Raw genomic sequence first — 21,714 nt, 5'->3', positions numbered from 1 at the left:
AGTTCTGTAACATATCCACTTCTTTTTGTAAGAGAAACCAAATAAAAATCAACAACCAATTAGCCTCTCCTTCTAGAACCCTCCTGAGAGAACCTCAGACCTTCAGATTTTCTACCGCACGTTGTACTAGAGAGTCTCCACTGAGCTCTCCTCAGTTTTTCCTTATTCACTTACTCTTGAGAGTTTTCAATTGCTTTTCTTCAACAACTACTACAACTTTGAGTTCTTTCACTGTTCAACATGACTGACAAAGAGAATAAGGCCTTTTCAAAGCTTTTGCCACCTGCTCTAAAAAGAGGCTTTACGTGGATGACCCTCATAAGAACTGCATCTATTGCCTGTATCCAGATCACAAGGCCAAAGATTGCAAGGTATGTCATACCTTTTCCACCAAAATCTTAAGGGACCGTGAGGGACATCTCCTGACCTGGCTCCAGAAGCTAAAGTCCAGGAGAGAGCCAGTCTCCAGTGACGATAGTGATGAGGCCTCATCTGCTTCGTCTGCTTTGGTTTCTCTTACAAAAAGAGGTGGATATGTTACAGAACTGGAATGGGCCTAGGCCTGGTTTCTGGTTTGTAATGGCTTTGCATTGCTATTTTTATATATACCGGAGACTCCTATCTTGACGACGGGGAATGATTCAAGCATGTGAATCTATGAAAGTTCCAATACTGGAGTAATTACTCATACCCCATTTTCCAGATTGCTGGCAATCTGGTGGCTACAGCAATTTAGACAGATAGCCCGGGTAATGTCTATGGCATTGTGGAGGGAGGGAGTGTATACTATTTGGCAATCTTTTTCAGGAGATAGTTTCCTGACATTGAAGAGGCGAGATAGTGCCTGACTTTAGAAGAGGCACAACTTGGTTTTGGGATGTGAACAGGACAATTTGTACAGCAGGAATGACTGACTAAAATAATGAGAGAGGTCTGGTTGGGGTTTCCTATAATACCCTCCACCTCAGCACTCTGTCAGAAATCCTGGAGTCAGGTCATGTTGCACATCAGTCTCCAGACCGTACAAAGCACTAAAAGCTGACGCACGAAAACTAACATTACCAGTTAGACAAATCTGGGATGAAAGCCTGGCAACCACACTAGGGAATGTGGTATGAAAACAAACCTGTCTCCTGTAATGCTCGGTTCCAGCTCACGCACTTTAATTTCTTACACCAAACATTTTTGACTTATCTGAACTTGGCTACCATCTATCTGACCAGATCATCGGATTGTCCTACATATGGAGTGACAGAGCCGACTTTTTACACATGACATGGGGTTGTGTACAGATACAGGGATACTGGTGAGATGTTGATACTGAATTATGTTAAGTCACTCGCCTCCCTACCAACATTTTTGTTATCAATGTTATACCCCTATCTAAGATAATGAGAATTAGATAAATATTTGCAATATTAGGACTGGTCCTTGCAAAACGACACAGAAAGCCATACGATGGCTTAAACTGCACAGCCCTGTGGAGGTCTCCTGGAAAAGGAATGTGCTGTAATGGGCCATCACTGCATGAATTAAAATGACAGATAATAAGTTACCTGATGATCTGGAAGATTGGTTTGAAATGATTAGAGAATTAATGGTGGGAAATGTGAGGAGGAGGACAGGGGTTGAGGACACCAAATCTGATTGAACAATGCTAATGTACGTTTATATGACGTACCTGTCCATGCTTCATACCTGACTATGTTATATGTCGCCTACTTTATGTATCAATAAAATTGGAATAAATAAAGATTTAAAAAATTCAACTTTTGGTGTTTGTTTTTCGATTAATGTAAAACTTTGTAAATGTTTGACAGAGCCATCCGGCGAGCTTATACAACATTGACAGGAATCACAGTGATGCAAGTTCCTACCAATGTGTAGATTTGTTCACAAGGCAGGCTGACAGCTCTAAACTTGGCAGGGGTACAGTCGCCTGCCACACAGACAGACTTACCTCTGCCTGCCAAACTCTAAATCAGGCCCAAAGTCTTGTTGCTCTTCATTATGGTCCTTAGCTAATCTCAAGTGCTGTTATCAGTATGATATTAATAATTATTCTTAGTGTTATCCTTCAGCAAAAGAAGTATTTAAACAACCTGGCCCAAATCAACATTTTGCATAAAGAATGAAAACACTTCCACTGGGTGTTGTGACCTTAGTGGCTTTGATCAACATGTAGGTGTGAACTAGAAACACCTCCACTAGGCACCCTACCTGCTGTGGCTTTCTTCAACCTTTGCATGTGAGCTGTAACATTTAGTACTGGATCCTGTTTGCAAGTTGCCAATGCCATTTACACAGTCCTGTGAACTCCTGCAGATGTGGACAGCCTTTCGCATATACAAGTTTTTCTCCTGGTACTTCTTCGCTTTGTCTTCCATGCAAACCTTTAATGTTGTGATGCTATGTGACATGTGATTACTTTCACAACTGTGTTGTTCTTGTTCTGCATCATGCCACTGATAACTTTGAATGTGAGTTCACGCTTTCATTCGTTCCATTGCCTGTTAGCAAGCAGGGAGGAATTTTAACCCCACAGAACCGCATTTTTAATTGTGACTTTTTATTACTGGTGTGAAGATCCTGGAGAGCTTTAGTGACTGTCTTTTCAGGTCTCCCTCCCTACTGTTCCTTCCCCATGCCCCTCTCACCTCTCATGGCCACATCCGTACACTGTTCTTATCCACAGTCTGATGTCAGGAGGTGGTCCCAGTTTAGCATTGTTCCACTGAGGGTGGCATTGTTCCACTGATGGTGACTGTGGAATGGGGTATATCTCATGCATGCAAGTTGTGTCTACTTATACTTTTATATGCTCCTTTATACCTCACTTTACTTACCCAATGGACGTTGTGGCTGTAAGGCTTCACTTATCCAGTTTGAAGATAGGCCAGCCCCTGTAGTTGGACAAGAAGAAGGATACATGTACTCATGAGAGACTTTTCTAGTAAAGCATTGCTGTTTTTCTCACAGTGTCTTTATTCTAGGTGTGTCTGATTAAAAGAATGCCGGACCTTCAATTGTGAGGAGTTTCCTTGAACTCTGCATTGAATGTGAGAAGGTATGAGAAATACTCCTTGCATATGCCACATAGCCCCCCTGCTGTGTGAGAAAGACGGATACTGATGGACATATTTCTCTTCTAGCTAGAAGCAATGGCAAGTCTGTGTGTGCAGCCCAGATCTCCTTTCATGAGGACTTTTTCTGCCTTCAACATTTTGGTTTACCCCTTCAACAAAGCAATGGCTGCCCTCCCACTCAATGATGGCCAGAGGCAGGACAAGCCCAGTTTCAGCGCCCTTTCAAAGTAAATGTGATTCTGCTACTGTACACCAAACGGAGAGGCAATGGAAGATGGTTCAGTAATGACAATAGAGCCTAGAGCAGCAGAGATTGGGTGAGGGGGGGGTCATAGGGGCTGTGCCAAGGTAGGCTATCAGTGCTCAAAATCATGAGCTGTGAAAGGGCACTAAAAGCAATCAAATGCGGGCTATTAAAGGACCCATCTTTCTTATTTAATTCAGTTGTCTCATTTCTCCCCTCTAGTGAGCCAATTCTTTCTTTCCATCTTCTTTGATTTCTTTCCTCTCCTCCATCTTTTTTCCCTCTGCCTCTTTCACCTCTTTGTAGTCTCCATCCCCTCTGTAACATCCTTTACTTATTTATTTGTGATTTTTGTACAGGGCAAACCAGCGCCACCAGGGCAACAGACCGCTTTAAAGTGGGTCAAGGAATATACAGGAAAGAAAATGGAATGTCAAAACGGATGCTCAAAAAAGTGCAAGTTCTCCTAAAAACATTTTGAAGGCGGACACTCTTTCAAAGACTCAGGATCCATCTGTCTTGTGTCTAAGCACAATGATTTTCTGGGAGATAGACAGAAAGGACAGCATGACTGAAAAGAATATTTAACATACAGAGTCTCTGCAATAGATAAGTCTGTGAAGGCCAGATTTACTAAGGGCTTGTGTTGCACTTGCGTCACGCAAGGAGACGCAAGCCCATAAATTGGATTTACAAAGCCATGCAAAGCTACCTTGCATGCCTCTTGGTGGTGTAGTAAAGCCAGAGTAGCACAAGGCAGTGTACATCGTTGCTTTCAGTTAACCTGCGTTAAGAGGGCATTCCATGGGTGGAACATGGGTGTTCCCATGAATCCACCCATGGATTTTCACTCAATAACAGATTTATTATGAGTAGTGAACCTGGGATTGCCTCAAAATGGCGCGTCTTCACAAGTAAGATGTATCAAGGTAACGAGGAGAAATCTTTATTCCTCCTCGTTACTCCCTTTTTCTATGCACGCTGAATTCTGCGGCAGACATAGAAAGAGGAAAATGCCTCAAAGGATTGTTTTGGGGAGGAAGGCGTCCCTTCTAGCACAAAAAAACAATCCAACTCAAAAAGCAAGCACCCTTGCAGCATGGTGAAAGGGTGGCAGCATTGATGCTAGACAGCACACAGTGTACCTGCATAGGGAGGGAGCATAAATGCACTATATTTTAGTTTGATATGTTGCATTTTTGCTCTCTCACTGTCATGCAACGCAGCTCAGCAAGTTGTGTTGCTGCTTTGCATTGCATGACTTATTCATAAATCTGGCCCTAGATCTTTATCTGCCTTCAGTGGTGAGGCGATCAACATGGAGATATTTTTACTTGGAAAAACCATTGGAAGAGTAAGACTTTGCGTTCTATTTTGACAATGTTAAAAGATGTGATCGTTCTTGTAGAATGGTGGTATGGAATTCCAGACTCTGGGTCCGCTAGTTGACAAAACTTAGTTGGGCTTTCTTGTCTTTTTGAAGGCTGGAGGTTCCAGGGGTGGGGGGGGGGGGGAGTATCTGCTCTAGAGGGCACCTGATCCACCCAGAGATGACAGCTGTATTGGCATACCATCCATGTCTCCATGTATTATTACATACCTACCCAGTACGTCTGCTTCATAACTATGCAGCTTAAATGGGACCTGTGGAGCCATCCAGATGGCCACACCTCTCACATTGGAGGAGAAAGTAGAGGCAAACAGTTGCCCTCTCCCTTTTTTTTATCTAGTTTCTGTATTTCTGCGTCTAGTAGGTGAGTCTCTTGGAGCATAGCCACATGCACACCCTGCCGTCTCAGATATGTCTGCACCCTGTAACGTTTTGTAAATGAGTTTAGCCCTCTCACGTTATATGTTATAGTCCTATAGCCTCCCATGACATCAGCTATCCTCAATGTCTCTTCGTTTTGCGTATCTAGCCTGCCTGCCGCCGCTGTCCAGACAAATCCCCCTCCCCTTAAAACGACTGAATCCCCCAACCCCCCGGGTAGATACTGCATTAAACTGCTGTGCATCCCCACATGACCCCCCAAGCAACACCCCCCTCCCCAGCTGTACATGGTTGTAGCCCTGACGAACAAGTTACTTACCTTCGGTAACGATATATCTGTAAGAAACATTAGTTAGTTAGATTCCTCACCTTAGAATATCCCAAGGAGTCAGGCTGGATCCGGAAAGATTTTTTGTCAGCAATACCCTTGCGCGTCGCTAGGCATCGTCTGCGGCCCGCGTCCGTCGTCGGCGTCGCGATCACGGGGATGACGTCATCGGAGTACTTAGATGCCGCCCACAGGCGCTGATGTCAGTTCTTGTACATAGCTTTCCGCACCAGGAACGCAGAGCCATGCAAGAGACCGACACTGGTGCCAAAAATTCTAGGGCCCTGAAAGGGATGACCTCAACCCTAGATATTGGTTCGCAGAACGGGGAGGATGGGTGGGTCGGTGAGGAATCTAACTAACTAATGTTTCTTACAGATATATTGTTACCAAAGGTTAGTAACTTGTTCATCTGAAAGAAACACGTTAGTTAGATTCCTCACCTTAGAATAGATACCCCAGCAATACCAACCCCGGTGGTGGGTCTGCGAACCAAGATCACACCAGAAAGTCCTGCAGAACAGAACGGCCAAAGAAGCCGTCTCTCCTGACTTGGCTGTCCAGGCAATACTGTTTGGCAAACGTGTGCAGAGAGGCCCACGTTGCAGCCTGACAGATGTCCTGCAAGGGGACTCCCCGGCCCAGGGCAGTGGTCGCCGCTGTGGCCCGAGTGGAATGGGCCCTCAGTCCTACAGGAGGTTCCTTTTTAGCTAAGGAGTAACAGGCCTTGATACACAAAACGACCCACCGAGAGATGGTTCGTTTGTGCACCGCCCGCCCCTTTAGGGGCCCACGTAGCCAACAAAGAGTTGGTCATCCACCCGGAACTGTTTGGTGCGGTCCAGATAGAAAGGCAGCGCCCGCTTTGAGTCCAGACGGTTGAGCCTCTCTTCCTCCTTCGAGGGATGCGGAGGCGGAAAGAAGGTGGACAGAGTAACAGACTGGCCGATATGAAAGGCAGTTACCACCTTAGGGAGAAAGGAAGGACGAGTCCTGAGAACAACTTTGTAAGGATGGACAGAAAGGAAAGGAGGCTTAGAAGAGAGAGCCTGGAGCTCACTCACCCGTCTAGCAGAGGTGATGGCAACCAGGAAAGCAGTATTAAGAGTGAAAAGACGAAGGGGACAATTATGAAGTGGCTCAAAGGGAGCGCACATCAGAAAGGTCAAAACAAGGTTCAAATCCCACTGAGGCATTACGAAAGGGACAGGAGGAAACATGTGAGTAATGTCCTTAAAGAATCGAGAAACAACAGGGGATTTGAAAAGAAAAGAGAAGGCTGATCAGGAAGCCCTATGAAAGCAGAAATAGCTGAAAGATATCCCTTGAGGGTGCCCAGAGCAGAGCCCTGCTGGGCCAAGGAAAGAAGAAAGAGGAGAACCTCAGAAAGAGGGGCGGAAAGGGGATCCACAGCCTTTGCTGTGCACCATGCCACAAATTTGTTCCACCTGCAGGCGTATACCGATTTTGTGGAGGGACGCCTGGCTGCCAGAATAACATTACAGACTTCAGGAGGCAAGTCAAATGGCATCAACTGCCGCCGCTTAATCTCCACGAATGGAGGTGGAGGCTGGACAGGTTCGGGTGGAGGACCATCCCCTGCTGCTGCGACAGAAGGTCCTCCTGAAGAGGCAGTCGTATCGGGGGATTGATCGACAGACAGAGTAGCTTGGGATACCAGTACCTTTGTGCCCAATCTGGAGCCACCAAGATGACTTGGGCCCGGTCACGCCTGATCTTCTTCAGCACACTGGGCAGAAGTGGTATAGACGGAAAGGCGAACAACAGATCGCAACTCCACTCGCGACGAAAGGCGTCCCGAGCGAGTGCCGCCTTGGAAACTCCAAAGCGCAGAACTGCTGACATTGCGCGTTCTCTTCGGTGGCGAATAGATCTAACCAAGGCTCTCCCCACTGCCGAAAGAGGCCTTGTGCCACGTTCGAGTTTAGACGCCATTTGTGATCCATCATGCACCGGTGGCTGAGTTTGTCTGCTCTGGCGTTCAGAGAGCCCGCCAGATGTTGAACCACCAGGGTGATGCCCTGATGTTCCAGCCATGTCCAGAGGCGCAGAGCCTCCTGACAAAGGGTCCACGACCCCACCCCGCCTTGTTTGTTGCAATACCACATGGCGGTGGTGTTGTCCGTGAACACCTGCACCACACTTCCCCGGACAGAGGGAAGGAATGCCTTCAGTGCAAGTCAGATCGCCCTCAGCTCCAGAAGGTTGATATGGAGCTGGGACTCCGCCAGAGACCAGAGGCCTCTGATCTCCACCTCTCCCATGTGGCCCCCCCATCCCAGGAGGGACGCATCCGTCACTACTACGTGCTCCGGTAGGGGTAGGGAGAGGGATCTGCCACTGACCCAATCGCGGTCCGTTAGCCACCACTGCAACTGACTCGCAGTGCTCTCCGAGATCAGGACGTGATCGGACAGGTTGCCCCAATGCTGGGCCCACTGAAACTTCAGGTCCCACTGCAGAACCCGCATTCGCCATCTGGCGTGAGGGACCAACAGGATGCAGGTGGCCATCAGACCCAGAAGCCGCAGCACCAACCTGACCGAAACCCAGGATAGAGGCCGAAAGATGGGAATCAGAGCCTGAATATCCCGGACCCACTGTTCCGGAGGATAGACCCGGAACTGCGCCGAGTCCAGAACCGCTCCGATGAAGAGGAGCTGCTGGGAGGGACTCAGATGCGACTTCGGCACATTGATGGAGAACCCCAGCAAATGCAAGAGGTCGGCCCCAGTCTGGAGGTGGGAGACGACTGCCTGGGGCGAGCCCGCCTTGAACAACCAGTCGTCTAGATAGGGGAAGACTGGAACCCCCAATCTGCGCAGATGAGCTGCGGCCACCACCATCACTTTCGTGAACACCCGAGGGGCACTGGTGAGGCTGAAGGGGAGCACGGTAAACTGAAAATGCTCCTGGCCCACCGTGAACCGCAGGTAACGCCGGTGGGCCGGGCAGGACGGGGCTGTGGAAATAAGCGTCCTGCAAGTCCAACGCTACAATCCAGTCTCCAGGTTCTAGGGCAGGCAGAACCTGAGCTACAGTGAGCATCTTGAACTTCTCCTTCCTGAGGAAGGTGTTGACGCTCCTGAGGTCCAAGATAGGGCGTAGGCCCCCTTTGCCCTTCTTGGGAACCAGAAAGTAGTGTGAATAACAACCACGACCTACCTCTGAACTAGGAACACGCTAGATGGCCCCCTTGGCCAAGAGGGCCGTAACTTCCTCCTGCAGAAGCTGCAAGTGATCCCCCGAAATTCGGTGGCACTGCGATGGCATGGCTGGAGGGGTCGCCTCGAAGGGGAGGGAGTAGCCCCTTCGGACGATTTGCAGCACCCACCTGTCCGATGTGATGGTGCGCCAGCGGAGCAGGTGATGGTGAACTCTGCCTCCCACTGGTGTGAAATGGGCCTGAAAGCTCGGACTAGGAGGGCTTTGAGGCGGATGCTGCTGGGGTAGATGTGGACGGACCGGCACGTTGCCCCCCGGTACCGCCTCGGCGGAAACCACGTCCGCGTGAAGGTTGATTCTGCGGCCTGTGGCTAGTCAGATGTGAGGGGGCGCCCCTTCCTTGGCCACGAAAGGGACGAAAAGCGGAAGTTTGCGGGCGTGGGCCGAAAGGCCCAAGGACTTGGCCGTAGACCTGGAGTCCTTAAAGTGCTCCAGCGCACTATCCGCTTTGTCACCAAAAAGGCGACTGCCATCGAAGGGCATGTCCATGAGGGTGCTCTGGACATCCCTGGAAAAACTCGTGGACCACAGCCAGGCGTGGCGACGAAGCGCCACCGTGGTCGACATTGCCCTGCCCAGTGAGTCCGTTGTGTCCAGTCCACATCGGATTGCATGCCGTGCCGCATCCCGCCCCCCGGCAAGAGCCTCGGCGAGTCATGTCCGGGCCTCCTCCAGACACTGGGGCAGCACGTCCTCCACCGTATCCCATAGGGAGTGGGAGTAACGAATCAAAAGACACGCGGTGTTGATAGAAGGCAACCCCAAACTAGGAGAGGAGAACAGCTTCTTCCCAAACTGTTCTAGCCTTTTGGATTCCCAATCCGGGGGAGTGGGCGAGAAGGAGGTCTGGGAGGTAGAGGCTAGATAACCAGGCTCTCGGGCGTGGGTTGTTGGGACAGAAAACTGGGGCCGCCCGGTGCAGGGTGGTGGCGAGGAACTGTGGAGGGCTTGGACCAGGTGCCCTTCAGAACGTCAATGAGTGCTTCATTGAACTGCAGCAGAGGCTCCAAGGAGCTTGCTGATGGTTGAAGCACTTTGGTGAGGAGGTTCGTCCTAACGGCCACAGCAGGCAGTTCTAGACCAAGGGCTTCGGCCGCCTTGCGCAGCACCACAGAAAATGCAGCACTTTCCTCCGAAGCCACGGTCGGAGGAGAGATGAAGCCAGTGTCAGGGGAGGTATCAAGACCACTGGCATCCCCCAGCTCGTCTGCCCAGTCCTGAGATAACTGGCCCTGCCGGGCCAGAGGGTCCTCAGATCCCCCCCCAGTTGTCACCGTCATCCGATTCCTGGTATATAGGTGGAATGATCAGAGCCGGGCGGAAGATGAAATTACCACCCATCGGAGTCGGGTGCGCGCCGCTCCGACGCCGGGCCCGGACCGGGACTAAACTGGGGAACGGCGTCGTCCGGGAATGGCACCAGGGGCGGCACCGGAGGAGTCGGCGCTGGTGGAGGTGTCATGAAGTCGACCGGCGCCGACTGGGATCCAAGCCTGTTGTGAGGCCCCTTCCCCTGAACTTTCTTGTCTGTGCACAGGTCCTGACCCTCCCTTCTATCCTCCATCGTCCTTTGTGCATGCCCCTGCACCCTCCTTCTTGCCCATCATAGCCATTGTGCTGCCACTAACACTCCCACTTGCCATGCATGGTCTTCTGTGCTGCCATGGCCCCTCCCACCTTCTCTGTGTGGTCAGTTAGCTGCCCCTGACCCCCTCCTACCTTCCCTCCATGGTCTGTGTGTATGCCATCACAGTCTCACTGTTGCTCTTCATGGTGTGTCTTGCTTCTAGTGCCCATCCTGCCTGACTTCCATGGCTATCTTGCTGCTCCTGCCCTGCCCCCTTGCCCCCAGCCCTCTGTTTACATGTGAAGACCCCTACTCCCTCCCTCCTGGCTTGTCTGTTCCATTGTAATGCCCCTGATCCGTCCCTCCTGCCCTTTATGGTCTGTTACGCTGCAGCTTTCTCTCCTGTCTGTCCATTATGGTCAGCTAGCTACCATTGCCTCTTGCCCCTCTGTTCTCTGTTGTCCTGTCCCCTCCCTCTTGCTTTCTATGAATTGTTGTGCTGCACTCCCGTCCCGCATGCCCTGTGTGGTGTATTGTGCTGCTGCAAACCCTGATGCCTGCCCTGCAGGGTCAGTTTGGTGCACCTCTCCATGTCCCTCCTGTCCTCTGTTATCCAAGTCCATGTCTCTACCCCATTTCCTTCCATGATCCAATGTACCATACTTGCGAACATTTTGAGCTTGGTAAGAGGGAGATTTTGAAAAAAAACTGGGGTATTGATTTTCCCCTTTGAGTTACATTGAAAAAGAGGAGATTGTAGACAGGAGACAGATCAAATAAAGCCCATTTGAGCTTAAAAACATTGGACGTTTCCTGGCTGAATCGGGTCTGTTGGCTTGTATGGTTGTACTACCATTGCCTCTTCCTTCTGCCCACAATGGTCTATAACATTGCCACAGCCTCTCTTGCAAGTCCTGTTTTGTTGGTTTGTTGCCCCTGCCCCCCTTTCCAATGCCCTCCATAGTCTGTTGTGCTGCCACAGCCCTTCCTGCCTGCTCAGTGTGGTTAAATTGTTGCCTTTGCACCCTCCTACCTGCCTTCAATTTTCAGAGTCCGTGCCCCTGGCCTCTGCCTCTCAACAGTATCCTAATGAACAACTAGATTGCTAACATTCTATATTTATTACAAAAGTGTGGAACGCCTGATGTCATCTTGATGTAATCAAAACTGTAATACCTAGAGCATTTCCTTTAGAAATTACATATATGAGAGGGTCTTATTGGCATCAAAATTATGGTTAGTGCTCTAAAAGACTAAAATAAGGACATATTTTCTGAGTTTTCAAATAGCGACAAAGCACTTTTAAATTATTTGTTATCTTTATGTTTTTTTATCCAGTTGACCACTTGATTAAATGTTGCACTTAGGGGAGAGGGTGTGGTGTTACTTCCAGAACTGCAGACTTTGCGACTGGGGAACCAGGTTGGAGTTTCTGCTTCAGCTCGACATTCTGTGATTCTGGTCAAATCACTTAGTCTCCCCATGTCTACAACCAAAATGTATTTGTTATTGTGTGATGTAATCAATGCTCATGTAAAGCACTCCAATACCTGACAAGTCTGCACTATATAACACTGCAAAAACACAAAATAATAAGTGTTTTGCACACTTCTGTCATTGGGCTATATTTGGGCTACATCTGGGTGATTTTGGGCTACATTTGGGCTCTTTTGTCTCCGGTGGCCATCTTGGGAGATTTATTTGTTATGAAGTTTCCTAATTTCCTCATGTACTGCAGTCTCCTCAGTAGGAAATGCTTTCAGTTTTTTACTTTGATTCCATCATGAAGGTATTCAGATATGTCACACATTTGCCATGAATTCTGAAAGTTAGCACTCTAGTTGCTCATTAGATCACTGTAGTAAAACTACTGTTCTCCATGGAAGTCTGCTCCTGGTATTAAAAGTGCATGTTTCAGTCTGCATGTCAGAATTTTTTAATGAAATAGAAGAGGATTTGAGAAGTCACTCAAAGTGTGCCCTCATTTTCTTTCTTCAGCATTAATCATAATTTCTATGGCAAAATGAACCCCCTCATTGTGTTCCTTTTTAAATTAAATGTTTTAAGTGTTACCAGTTTATTCCAATCAAGATGGCTTCAGGTGTGCCATACTTTTGTCATAATGAAGACAGTAAGCACTCTAGTTGTTTTTAAGAACACTCTGGAACATGCTGTCATTGGGCTATACTTGGGCTACATCTGGGTGATATTTGGGCTACATTTGGGCTCTTTTGTCTCTGGTGGCCATCTTGGGAGGCTTATTTGTTATGAAGTTTCCTAATTTCCTCATTTACTGCAGTCTCCTCAGTAGGAAATACTTTCAGTTTTTTACTTTGATTCCATCAAGAAGGCATTCAGATGTGTCACACATTTGCCATAAATTTAGAATGTTAGCACTCTTTTTGCTCATTAGATCACTGTAGTAAAGCTACTGCTCACCAGGGAAAACTGCTGCTGGTATTGAAAGTGCATGTTTCAGTCTGCATGTCAGAATTTTTTAATGAAATAGAAGAGGATTTGAGAAGTCACTCAAAATGTGCCCTAATTTTTCATTCTGCACCACTAATCATACTTTTTATGGAAAAATGAACCCCCTCATTTTGTTCCTTTTTAATTTAAATGTTTTAAGAGTTACCACTTTAATCCAAGCAAGATGGCTTCAGGTGTGCCATACGTTTATCATAAGTAGGACTGTTAGCGCACTAGTTGTTCTTTGGAACACTCTGGGAAGCTGCAGTAGAACACAAAGGAATCAACTGACAGTCTCTGCCCTTGTTGGATGTACATGTTTTACTGAGAATGTCAGACTTCATTCTCAAATGACTGAGAAAGATAATGTGAATTTACAGAAAATAAACTCTCAGTTTAGCTTATAGATCACCTTCCAAACCTCTGTGGGAAAAGCATGAGAAAATATTTTTCTCTCAATCATGATATCCCAGCAGAAGGCTTTTTCACATGGTGAAATCACCTTAGAACATACCACAATTCCTAAAATGAGTATGGTACCATCAACAAATGATTTATAATGTAACTAAAGTCTTAAAACCTTCTATTAACTGCAATGCTTTTTAATGAGGTGCTATCATGTATATTGGTCCCAAGATGGCTGCCAACACTTCTTGGATGAAGTGCTGACAGCCAATCAGATCTCAGGATGAGATGTGTGGTTAGGCTCCGCCCACATATATATATGATTTTACTTTTGATTTTCTCAGGAACTATTGAACAGATTGACACCAGACCTGCAAAAGGCACATCCCTGACCTGAGGACTACCTCTTTGCCAAATTTAAAGTTATTCTGTGCAGCCGTTCGGGCTGTACCTTGGACTAAAGGTCCCTATGGAAAATTGCATGGGGAAAACGTGTTTTGGGACCCCCCTTTTTTCTCAGCCCCCACTTGACGAATCCCCCCGAGACTTTCAGGGTAGGAGCGGAGCGGAGCGCCCCACCTATTTTGAAAATTTCGCGAGGATTCATCAACCGGCACCAAAGTTATTCCAAATAGAATGTTGCGGATTTCCTATGGAAACACGGTCCTAACTATAACTATCTACTGGCGACCGCCAGTAGATAATATATATATATATATATATCCAAGTCCACACTGCGCTCACAGGTCGGGGCATACTCTCCATCCGGCTTGTATCAGGTCAAGGAAGAGGCCAGGTCACTCAGCGTTTGCAGGAACCTAACGTGTTTCAGGCATGCGCCCTTCGTCAGAGGTATGTCTGCTACCAAAATGACTGCTGACTCCAGGCATTCATTGATTTTCCCTCCTTTTATTTAGGTTCAATCACACTCAGGTGAGTATATAATCAAAATGAATTCTGGGAACGGAAGTCCTGCATAATCATGCTCCAGTGAGCTAGACGCAGTCAATTTCGGTAAAATATCTTTTAAATCACGGGGTTCCCTTTGAACTCATCATCGATTCAGCCATATGCCAGATGGGCCAGCAACGCTGATAATGACACCAGCAGCTGGACCGCATGAGTCTGCGGCGGTGTGCCCCCTGACCGAGCAGGCCGTTTTACATCCAAGTCCACACTGCGCTCACAGCTCAGGGCACACTCTCCATCCGGCTTGTATGAGGTCAAGGAAGAGGCCAGGTCACTCAGCGTCAGCAGAGACCTAGCGGGTTTCAGGCATGCGCCCTTCGGCAGAGGTATGTCTGCTACCAAAATGACTGCTCACTCCAGGCATTTGTTGATTTTCCCTCCTTTTATTTAGTTTCAATCACACTCAAGTGAGTACATAATCAAAACGAATTCTGGGAACGGAAGTCCAGCATAATCATGCTCCAGTGAGCTAGACGCAGTCAATTTCGGTAAAATATCTTTTAAATCATGGGTTTCCCTTTAAACTCATCCTCCATTCAGCCATATGCCAGATGGGCACGCATCGCTGATAATGACACCAGCAGCGGGACCGCATGAGTCCGCGGAGGTGCACCCCCTGACCGAGCAGGCCGTTTTACATCCAAGTCCACACTGCGCTCACATATCGGGGCACACTCTCCATCCGGCTTGTATCAGGTCAAGGAAGAGGCCAGGTCACTCAGCGTCAGCAGAGACCTAACGCGTTTCAGGCATGCGCCCTTCGTCAGAGGTATGTCTTCTACCTTTGTTTGTTGGATATATTTCGGCCTTTGCCGGTCGAGGGGAGGCACCGCCGCTCGTTTGCGGATCCTGAGCAGCTGGATATCTGGCTGTTTTGCTGGGAGCGGAAGGCTCAGGTTGTGTGACTTCGTATTGCAATTGACAGCAGCAAATATTTCTTTTATCAACCCACTGTGGCCGAAAATTACACTAAGATTAGGAAAAAGACTAACACCCACATGGGTATATGGTACAAGTAAGAACTGCAAATACCACAGTGCTTAGCGGCATACGCCAACTGGGGCGGGGCAGACGCCCAATGGGGCGCGTTCAATAAATGAAGCTGCAGGAAACGCGTTGAGACATGGCATGAGATAAAAGAGCAGAGCTATTTTCACTGCAGTCCACAGCAATAAGAGAGTGACCTTCCGGGAGGGCTTCCCCACAGAGGCTACCTATGTTTGTTGTATATATATATATATATATATATATTATCTACTGGCGGTCGCCAGTAGATAGTTATAGTTACAACCTAGTTTCCATAGGAAATCTCAAAATTCTATTTTGAATAACTTTGGCGCCGGTTGACAAATCCTCGCGAAATTTTCAAAACTAATGGGGCGCTCTGTTCAGCTCCTACCCTGAAAGTCTCGGGGTGATTCGTCAAGCGGGGACCGAGAAAAAAGGGGGGTCCCAAAACGCGTTTTCCCCATGCATTTTTCCATAGGACCTTTACACACAGCTACAGCTAGAACGGCTGAACAGAATTACTTGAAATTTGGCAAAGAGGTAGTCCTCAGGTCAGGCATGTGCCTTTTGCATATATGGTGTAAATCCGTTCAGTAGTTCCTGAGAAAATCATAAGTAAAATCATATACATATCTGGGCGGAGCCTAACCACACATCTCATTGTGAGATCTGATTGGCTGTCAGCACTTCATCCAAGAAGTGTTGGCAGCCATCTTGGGACCAATATACATGATAGCACCTCATTAAAAAGCATTGCAGTTAATAGAAGGTTTTAAGACTTTAGTTACATTATAAATCATTTGTTGATGGTACCATTCTCATTTTAGGAATTATCGCATGTTCTAAGGTGATTTTACCATGTGAAAAAGCCTTCTGCTGGGATATCATGAATCATGTTTGAGAGAAAACTATTTTCACATGCTTTTCCCATAGAGGTTTGGAAGGTGATCTATAAGCTAAACTGAGAGCATATTTTCTGTAAATTCACATTATCTTTCTCAGTCATGTGAGAATGAAGTCTGACATTCTCAGTAAAACATGTACATCCAACAAGGGCAGAGACTGTCAGTTGATTCCTTTGTGTTCTACTGCAGCTTCCCAGAGTGTTCCAAAGAACAACTAGAGCGCTAACAGTCTTACTTATGACAAAGGTATGGCACACCTGCAGCCATCTTGATTGGAATAAAGTGGTAACATTTAAAACATTTAATTTGCAAAGGAACAAAATGAGGGGGTTCATTTTGCCATAGAAATTATGACTAGTGCTGCAGAAAGAAAACTTAGGGCACATTTTGACTTCTCAAATCCTCTTCTATTTCATTAAAAAGTTCTGACATCCTGACTGAAACATGCACTTTGAATACCAGCAGCAGACTTCCCTGGTGAGCAGTAGCTTTACTACAGTGATCTAATGAGGAACTAGAGTGCTACCATTCAGAATTTATGGCAAATGTGTCACATCTGAATGCCTTCTTGATGGAACCAAAGTAAACAAGCATTGAAAATGCAATAGGTCTCGCCCTCGTTTAAGTTAAATCAATTCTGTTTGTAATTAGGTGGCTTTTTAGCTTTGCTTTTATTAGTGTTTTTCAAAATTTCATGTAAATAACATGCATATCTGTATATGTATGCATGCATTTATATTTGTATTTATATAGATATGCAGATTATATATATGTTTATATATGTATGTATATACATATATATACACATACATATATATAAATGCATATATGTGCATATGTGTGCGTGTAGAGAGAGGTATAGAGAGGTAGAGAGGTAGAGATGTAGAAGTAGAGAGGTAGAGAGGTAGAGGTAGAGAGGTAGAGGTAGAGAGGTAGAGAGTAGTAGAGAGAGAGGTAGAGAAAGGTAGAGAGGTAGAGAGTAGAGGATGAGTAATAGAGAGTAGAGAGTAGAGAGAGAGTAGTAGAGAGAGTAGTAGAGAGTAGTAGAGAGAGTAGCAGAGAGTGAGTAGGAGAGAGTAGTAGTGAGTAGTAGAGAGTGAGTAGTAGAGAGTAGTAGCGAGTGAGAAGTAGAGAGTAGTAGAGAGTAGTAGAGAGTGAGTAGTAGAGGGAGTAGTAGAGAGTAGTAGAGAGTGAGTAGTAGAGGGAGTAGTAGAGAGTGAGTATTAGAGAGTGAGTAGTAGAGAGTAGTAGAGAGTGAGTAGTGGAGACTGAGTAGCAGAGAGAGAGTAGTAGAGAATGAGTAGTAGAGAATGAGTAGTAGAGTGAGTAGTAGAGAGTAGTAGAGAGTGAGTAGTAGAGAGTAGTAGAGAGTGAGTAGTAGAGAGTAGTAGAGAGTAGTAGAGAGAGAGTAGTAGAGAGTGAGTAGTAGAGAGTGAGTAGTAGAGAGAGAGTAGTTGAGAGAGTGAGTAGTAGAGAGTAGTAGAGAGAGTAGTAGAGAGTAGTACAGAGTGAGTAGTAGAGAGTGATTAGTAGAGAGTAGTGGAGAAGTAGAGAGTGAGTAGTAGAGAGTAGTAGAGAGTGAGTAGTAGAGTGAGTAGTAGGGAGTAGTAGAGAGTGAGTAGTAGAGTGAGTAGTAGAGTGAGTAGTAGAGAGCAAGTAGTAGAGAGTGAGTAGTAGAGAGTGAGTAGTAGAGAGTGAGTAGTAGAGAGTAGTAGAAAATGAGTAGCAGAGAGAGTAGTAGAGAGTAGTAGAGTGTGTAGTAGAGAGTGAGTAGTAGAGAGAGAGAGTAGTAGAGAGTGAGTGGTAGAGAGTAGTAGAGTGAGTAGTAGAGCGAGTAGTAGAGTGAGTAGTAGAGAGAGTAGTAGAGTGAGTAGTTGAGAGTGAGTAGTAGAGAGAAGTAGAGAGTAGTAGAGAGTAGTAGAGAGTGGTAGAGAGTAGTAGAGAGTGAGTAGTTGAGAGTGAGTAGTAGAGAGAGTAGTAGAAAGGGAGTAGTAGAGAGAGAGAGTAGTAGAGAGAGAGAGTAGTAGAGAGAGAGTAGTAGAGAGTGAGTAGTAGAGTAGTAGAGAGTGAGTGGTAGAGAGTAGTAGAGAGTAGTAGAGAGTGAGTAGTAGAGAGTGAGTAGTAGAGAGTAGTAGAGTAGTAGAGAGTAGAAGAAAGTGAGTAGTAGAGAGTGAGTAGTAGAAAGTAGTAGCGAGTGAGTAGTAGAGAATGAGTAGTTTAATTTAAAAGGAACACAACGAGGAGGTTCATTTTGCCATAGAAATTATGATTAGTGAGGAAAAAAGAAAAATTAGGGCACATTTTGAGTGACTTATCAAATCCTCTTCTATTTCATTAAAAAATTCTGACATGCAGACTGAAACATGCACTTTCAATACCAGCAGCAGACTTCCCTGGTGAGCAGTAGTTTTACTACAGTGATCTAATGAGCAACTAGAGTGCTACCATTCAGAATTTATGGAAAATGTGGGACACATCTGAATGCCTTCTTGATGGAATCAAAGTAAACAAGCATTGAAAATGCAATAGGTCTCGCCCTCGTTTAAGTTAAAGCAATTCTGTTTGTAATTAGGTGGCTTTTTAGCTTTGCTTGTATTAGAGTTTTTCAAACTTTCATGTACATACCATGCATATGTATGCATATATGTTTGCATGAATTTATATTTATATAGATATGCAGATTATATTTATATGTTTATATATTCACTGAAAAAACCATAGGTTTCACACACGTTATAGTTACGAATTAGCATTTAAAAAACCTTGCAAATTCACTTAAAAAACCATAGGTTTCACACATGTTATAGTTAGCTGGACATTTCACTCGTAAAAAACCAATGAAATTCCCTCGTTATAGTTAGTGCAGGCAACTATAACTCACGCGACCGCAATCCTCTGCTGATGACGTCAGATATTACATCACTGTATTTAGACACTTATTTACCCATGTCTTCTTCCAGTAATCTTTAGCTATACATATATTACAAATATTTATTTTTCATAAAGACACATATGTCATCAGTGATGTAATATCTGACGTCATCAGCAGAGGATTGCGGTCGCGTGAGTTATAGTTGCCTGCACTAACTATAACGAGGGAATTTCATTGGTTTTTTACGAGTGAAATGTCCAGCTAACTATAACATGTGTGAAACCTATGGTTTTTTAAGTGAATTATATATATATATATATATATATATATATTCACTGAAAAAACCATAGGTTTCACACACGTTATAGTTAGGAATTAGCATTTAAAAAACCTTGCAAATTCACTTAAAAAACCATAGGTTTCGCACATGTTATAGTTAGCTGGACATTTCACTCGTGAAAAACCATTGAAATTCCCCCGTTATAGTTAGTGCAGGCAACTATAACTCACGAGACCGCAATCCTCTGCTGATGACGTCAGATATTACATCACTGTATTTAGACACTTATTTACCCATGTCTTCTTCCATTAATTTTTAGCTATACATATATTACAAATATTTTTTTTTCAGAAAGACACATATGTCATCAGTGACTCGGTAGAAGCGAGTTATATAAAAAAGGTAGAAAAAGGTTGTAAATGTAGGAAAGGGGTTAGGGTAGAAGGCTGGTCAGGGTTCCCACAGGGCCCCCCAGGGCCAAAAAAGTATTTTTTGTTTTGTCTTTTTGGCGGAAGTGGTGCTGGGTGCACGAATACCACTGAGAAAATAAAAAAAGAATTAACCCTCGCTTTGTTTTCCTTTAGCCCTCGGGTGGGCTAGGTCCCGAGGGAAAGTGTCATTAAATAGCGGGGGCCCTCAGGGGCCCCTGCAGCCCAGGGGACCGCAACCTCCCCAAGGCTTTATTCTTAATGTGTGGGGGGGTGCAGTCCCCCCCTGCCGCCCCGGGGACCGCCACCTCCCCGGGCTACATGTTTTGTATACAGGGGGCCACGCAGCCTCCCTGAAGCCCAGGGGACCAGCACCTCCCCGGAGCTATATACAAAATCACAGTGTGGGTTGGCTCGAGATCCCGCACACTGCCCCAGGGACCACCACCTCCCAAGGGCTTTAAAAATGCTGGGAGGAGGGCCATGCGACACCCCTCTTAGAGCCCTTGATGGCCCTGGGGACTGCACCCCCCAGGGCTGGTTCCTGCAATGTCCCAGGGTGCCCACCCCTGGGACATTGCCATTTGCTATGGCACGGCGGGAGCACGGCTCCCGCCCTGCCACAGCAAACACTGCTTTGCTTCGTTGACGCGAGAGCAGGAAACCTGCTCTCGCTTCAATGGAGCAAAGCAGATTGCTTTTGGGCAAGGGGAGCTGCATGTTAGCAGCTCTCCTTGCCCAAAAGCAATGCCGGCTCCCGCAGGAGGCGGGAAGCTGGCAGGGACTGTGGGGACATTGGGGCTTCCCCCATGATCCCCAACATGAGGCCAGGCCCAGGGGATGGGGTCCCCAGGGCCAGAAGGGGCCAAGGGAGGGCGGCCGCGTGGCCCCCCCTCTTTAAATATATACTTAAAATGGCCAAGCCCTGGGGGATGGAGTCCCCAGGGCCAATATTGGCCTGAGGAGGGGGTAGACGTGGTCCCCCTCTTTTAAAAAAAAATATATATAGTGGCGGGCCCCTGCGGATGGGGTCCCCTGGGTGAATAATGAAAAATGAAAGTGGGACTTTTTTTTTTCTTTCGAGTCGAGACTCCAACGCGCCTCTCAGTGCGGCTCCCCCGTGTAACGTTGCGTTGGATTCGTGAATTCACCTTAAATAAATAATTGAGTAGTATATAATTTAGAAGGTAGTGTTGTATTTGTGAAGTTGTTTTAAAGAGGTACTGTGATTGAAGTTAATGACAACATTACCATTGATAGAGTTGTTAAAAATATATCAAATTAGAAATTAATAATTAGACTTGAAAAGTGTGTTGTGTTGTAGTACATTGAATTAATGCTTTTACGGGATTCGAATCGGGTGCGCGAATTCACGAAAAAGTAAAAAAAAAATATGTTTGTGTAAAAAAAAAATTCTATTCACTACCATGTTATAGGGTGGCTCTAAAAAGAGCCCTTGTTTTTATTATGAGTTTGTTGTAGCTACATGTAAGTGTGGATGCACAGCTTTAGGTTGTTGAGAAAGACTGTTTCTTTGATCCGTGAAGTATACTCCATCACTTCTGTAGATGTCATCCATATAACAACGTAGATTGTTGTTATAGATGGAGCCCATCCTATGGTCTCTGAGGTAAGCAGAAACAGCTTTATTGACATTTTGTTTAGCTTTTTCAATCTGTGGACAGAATTGATTTGGCCACTTCCATTTCTGTCTTTGGCATATATTAGAGTATACAAAGACAGTTTGAGGCAAAAGCAACATCAATTGTGCAAAGGTGCCCTTCATCAGCATTTCCAGACTTACCTCAGTCAATGTGCCTAGGTCATTGCCACCACAGTGTACAATCATGAGGTCAGGGGGTTGGAGATGCAAAAAGGTTTTAACCAAAGGCATCGATTGGTGCCACGTTAATCCTCTCTGTGCAATCCATTTAATATCCACATTTTGCAATGCTAGGTCTTTGTCAATACCTTTGCGTTCAGCATACCCTTTGCACCAGAAAACATAGCTGTGTCCATCAATCCATACTGTAAGCATCTTGAAGGGATGTCTGGAAGTAATGAAAAATTGTCTGTAGTTGAGGTAGAGAGCTGGTAGAATGAAAGGTATCTAAAATGGTGGACAAGAGGCAGTTT

The 21,714-nt window shown here is 46.0% G+C and overlaps 1 protein-coding gene across 1 annotated transcript in view; it reads right to left on the bottom strand.

Moving 5' to 3' along the window:
* LOC146861876 (alpha-2-macroglobulin-like) overlaps nucleotides 1-21,714 on the bottom strand; it is a 1,085,963-nt gene that overhangs the window by 615,042 nt on the left and 449,207 nt on the right. The window contains exon 18 of the mRNA XM_085641046.1: nucleotides 2,847-2,903. Coding sequence (XP_085497172.1) covers nucleotides 2,847-2,903 — 57 coding nt within the window. The remainder of the gene's footprint in view (nucleotides 1-2,846; nucleotides 2,904-21,714) is intronic.

The sequence above is a fragment of the Triturus cristatus genome, chromosome 2_2, assembly GCF_964204655.1.
Source record: "Triturus cristatus chromosome 2_2, aTriCri1.1, whole genome shotgun sequence".
Classification (NCBI taxonomy): Eukaryota; Metazoa; Chordata; class Amphibia; order Caudata; family Salamandridae; genus Triturus; species Triturus cristatus.
This window is presented reverse-complemented; position numbering and strand designations above follow the sequence as displayed.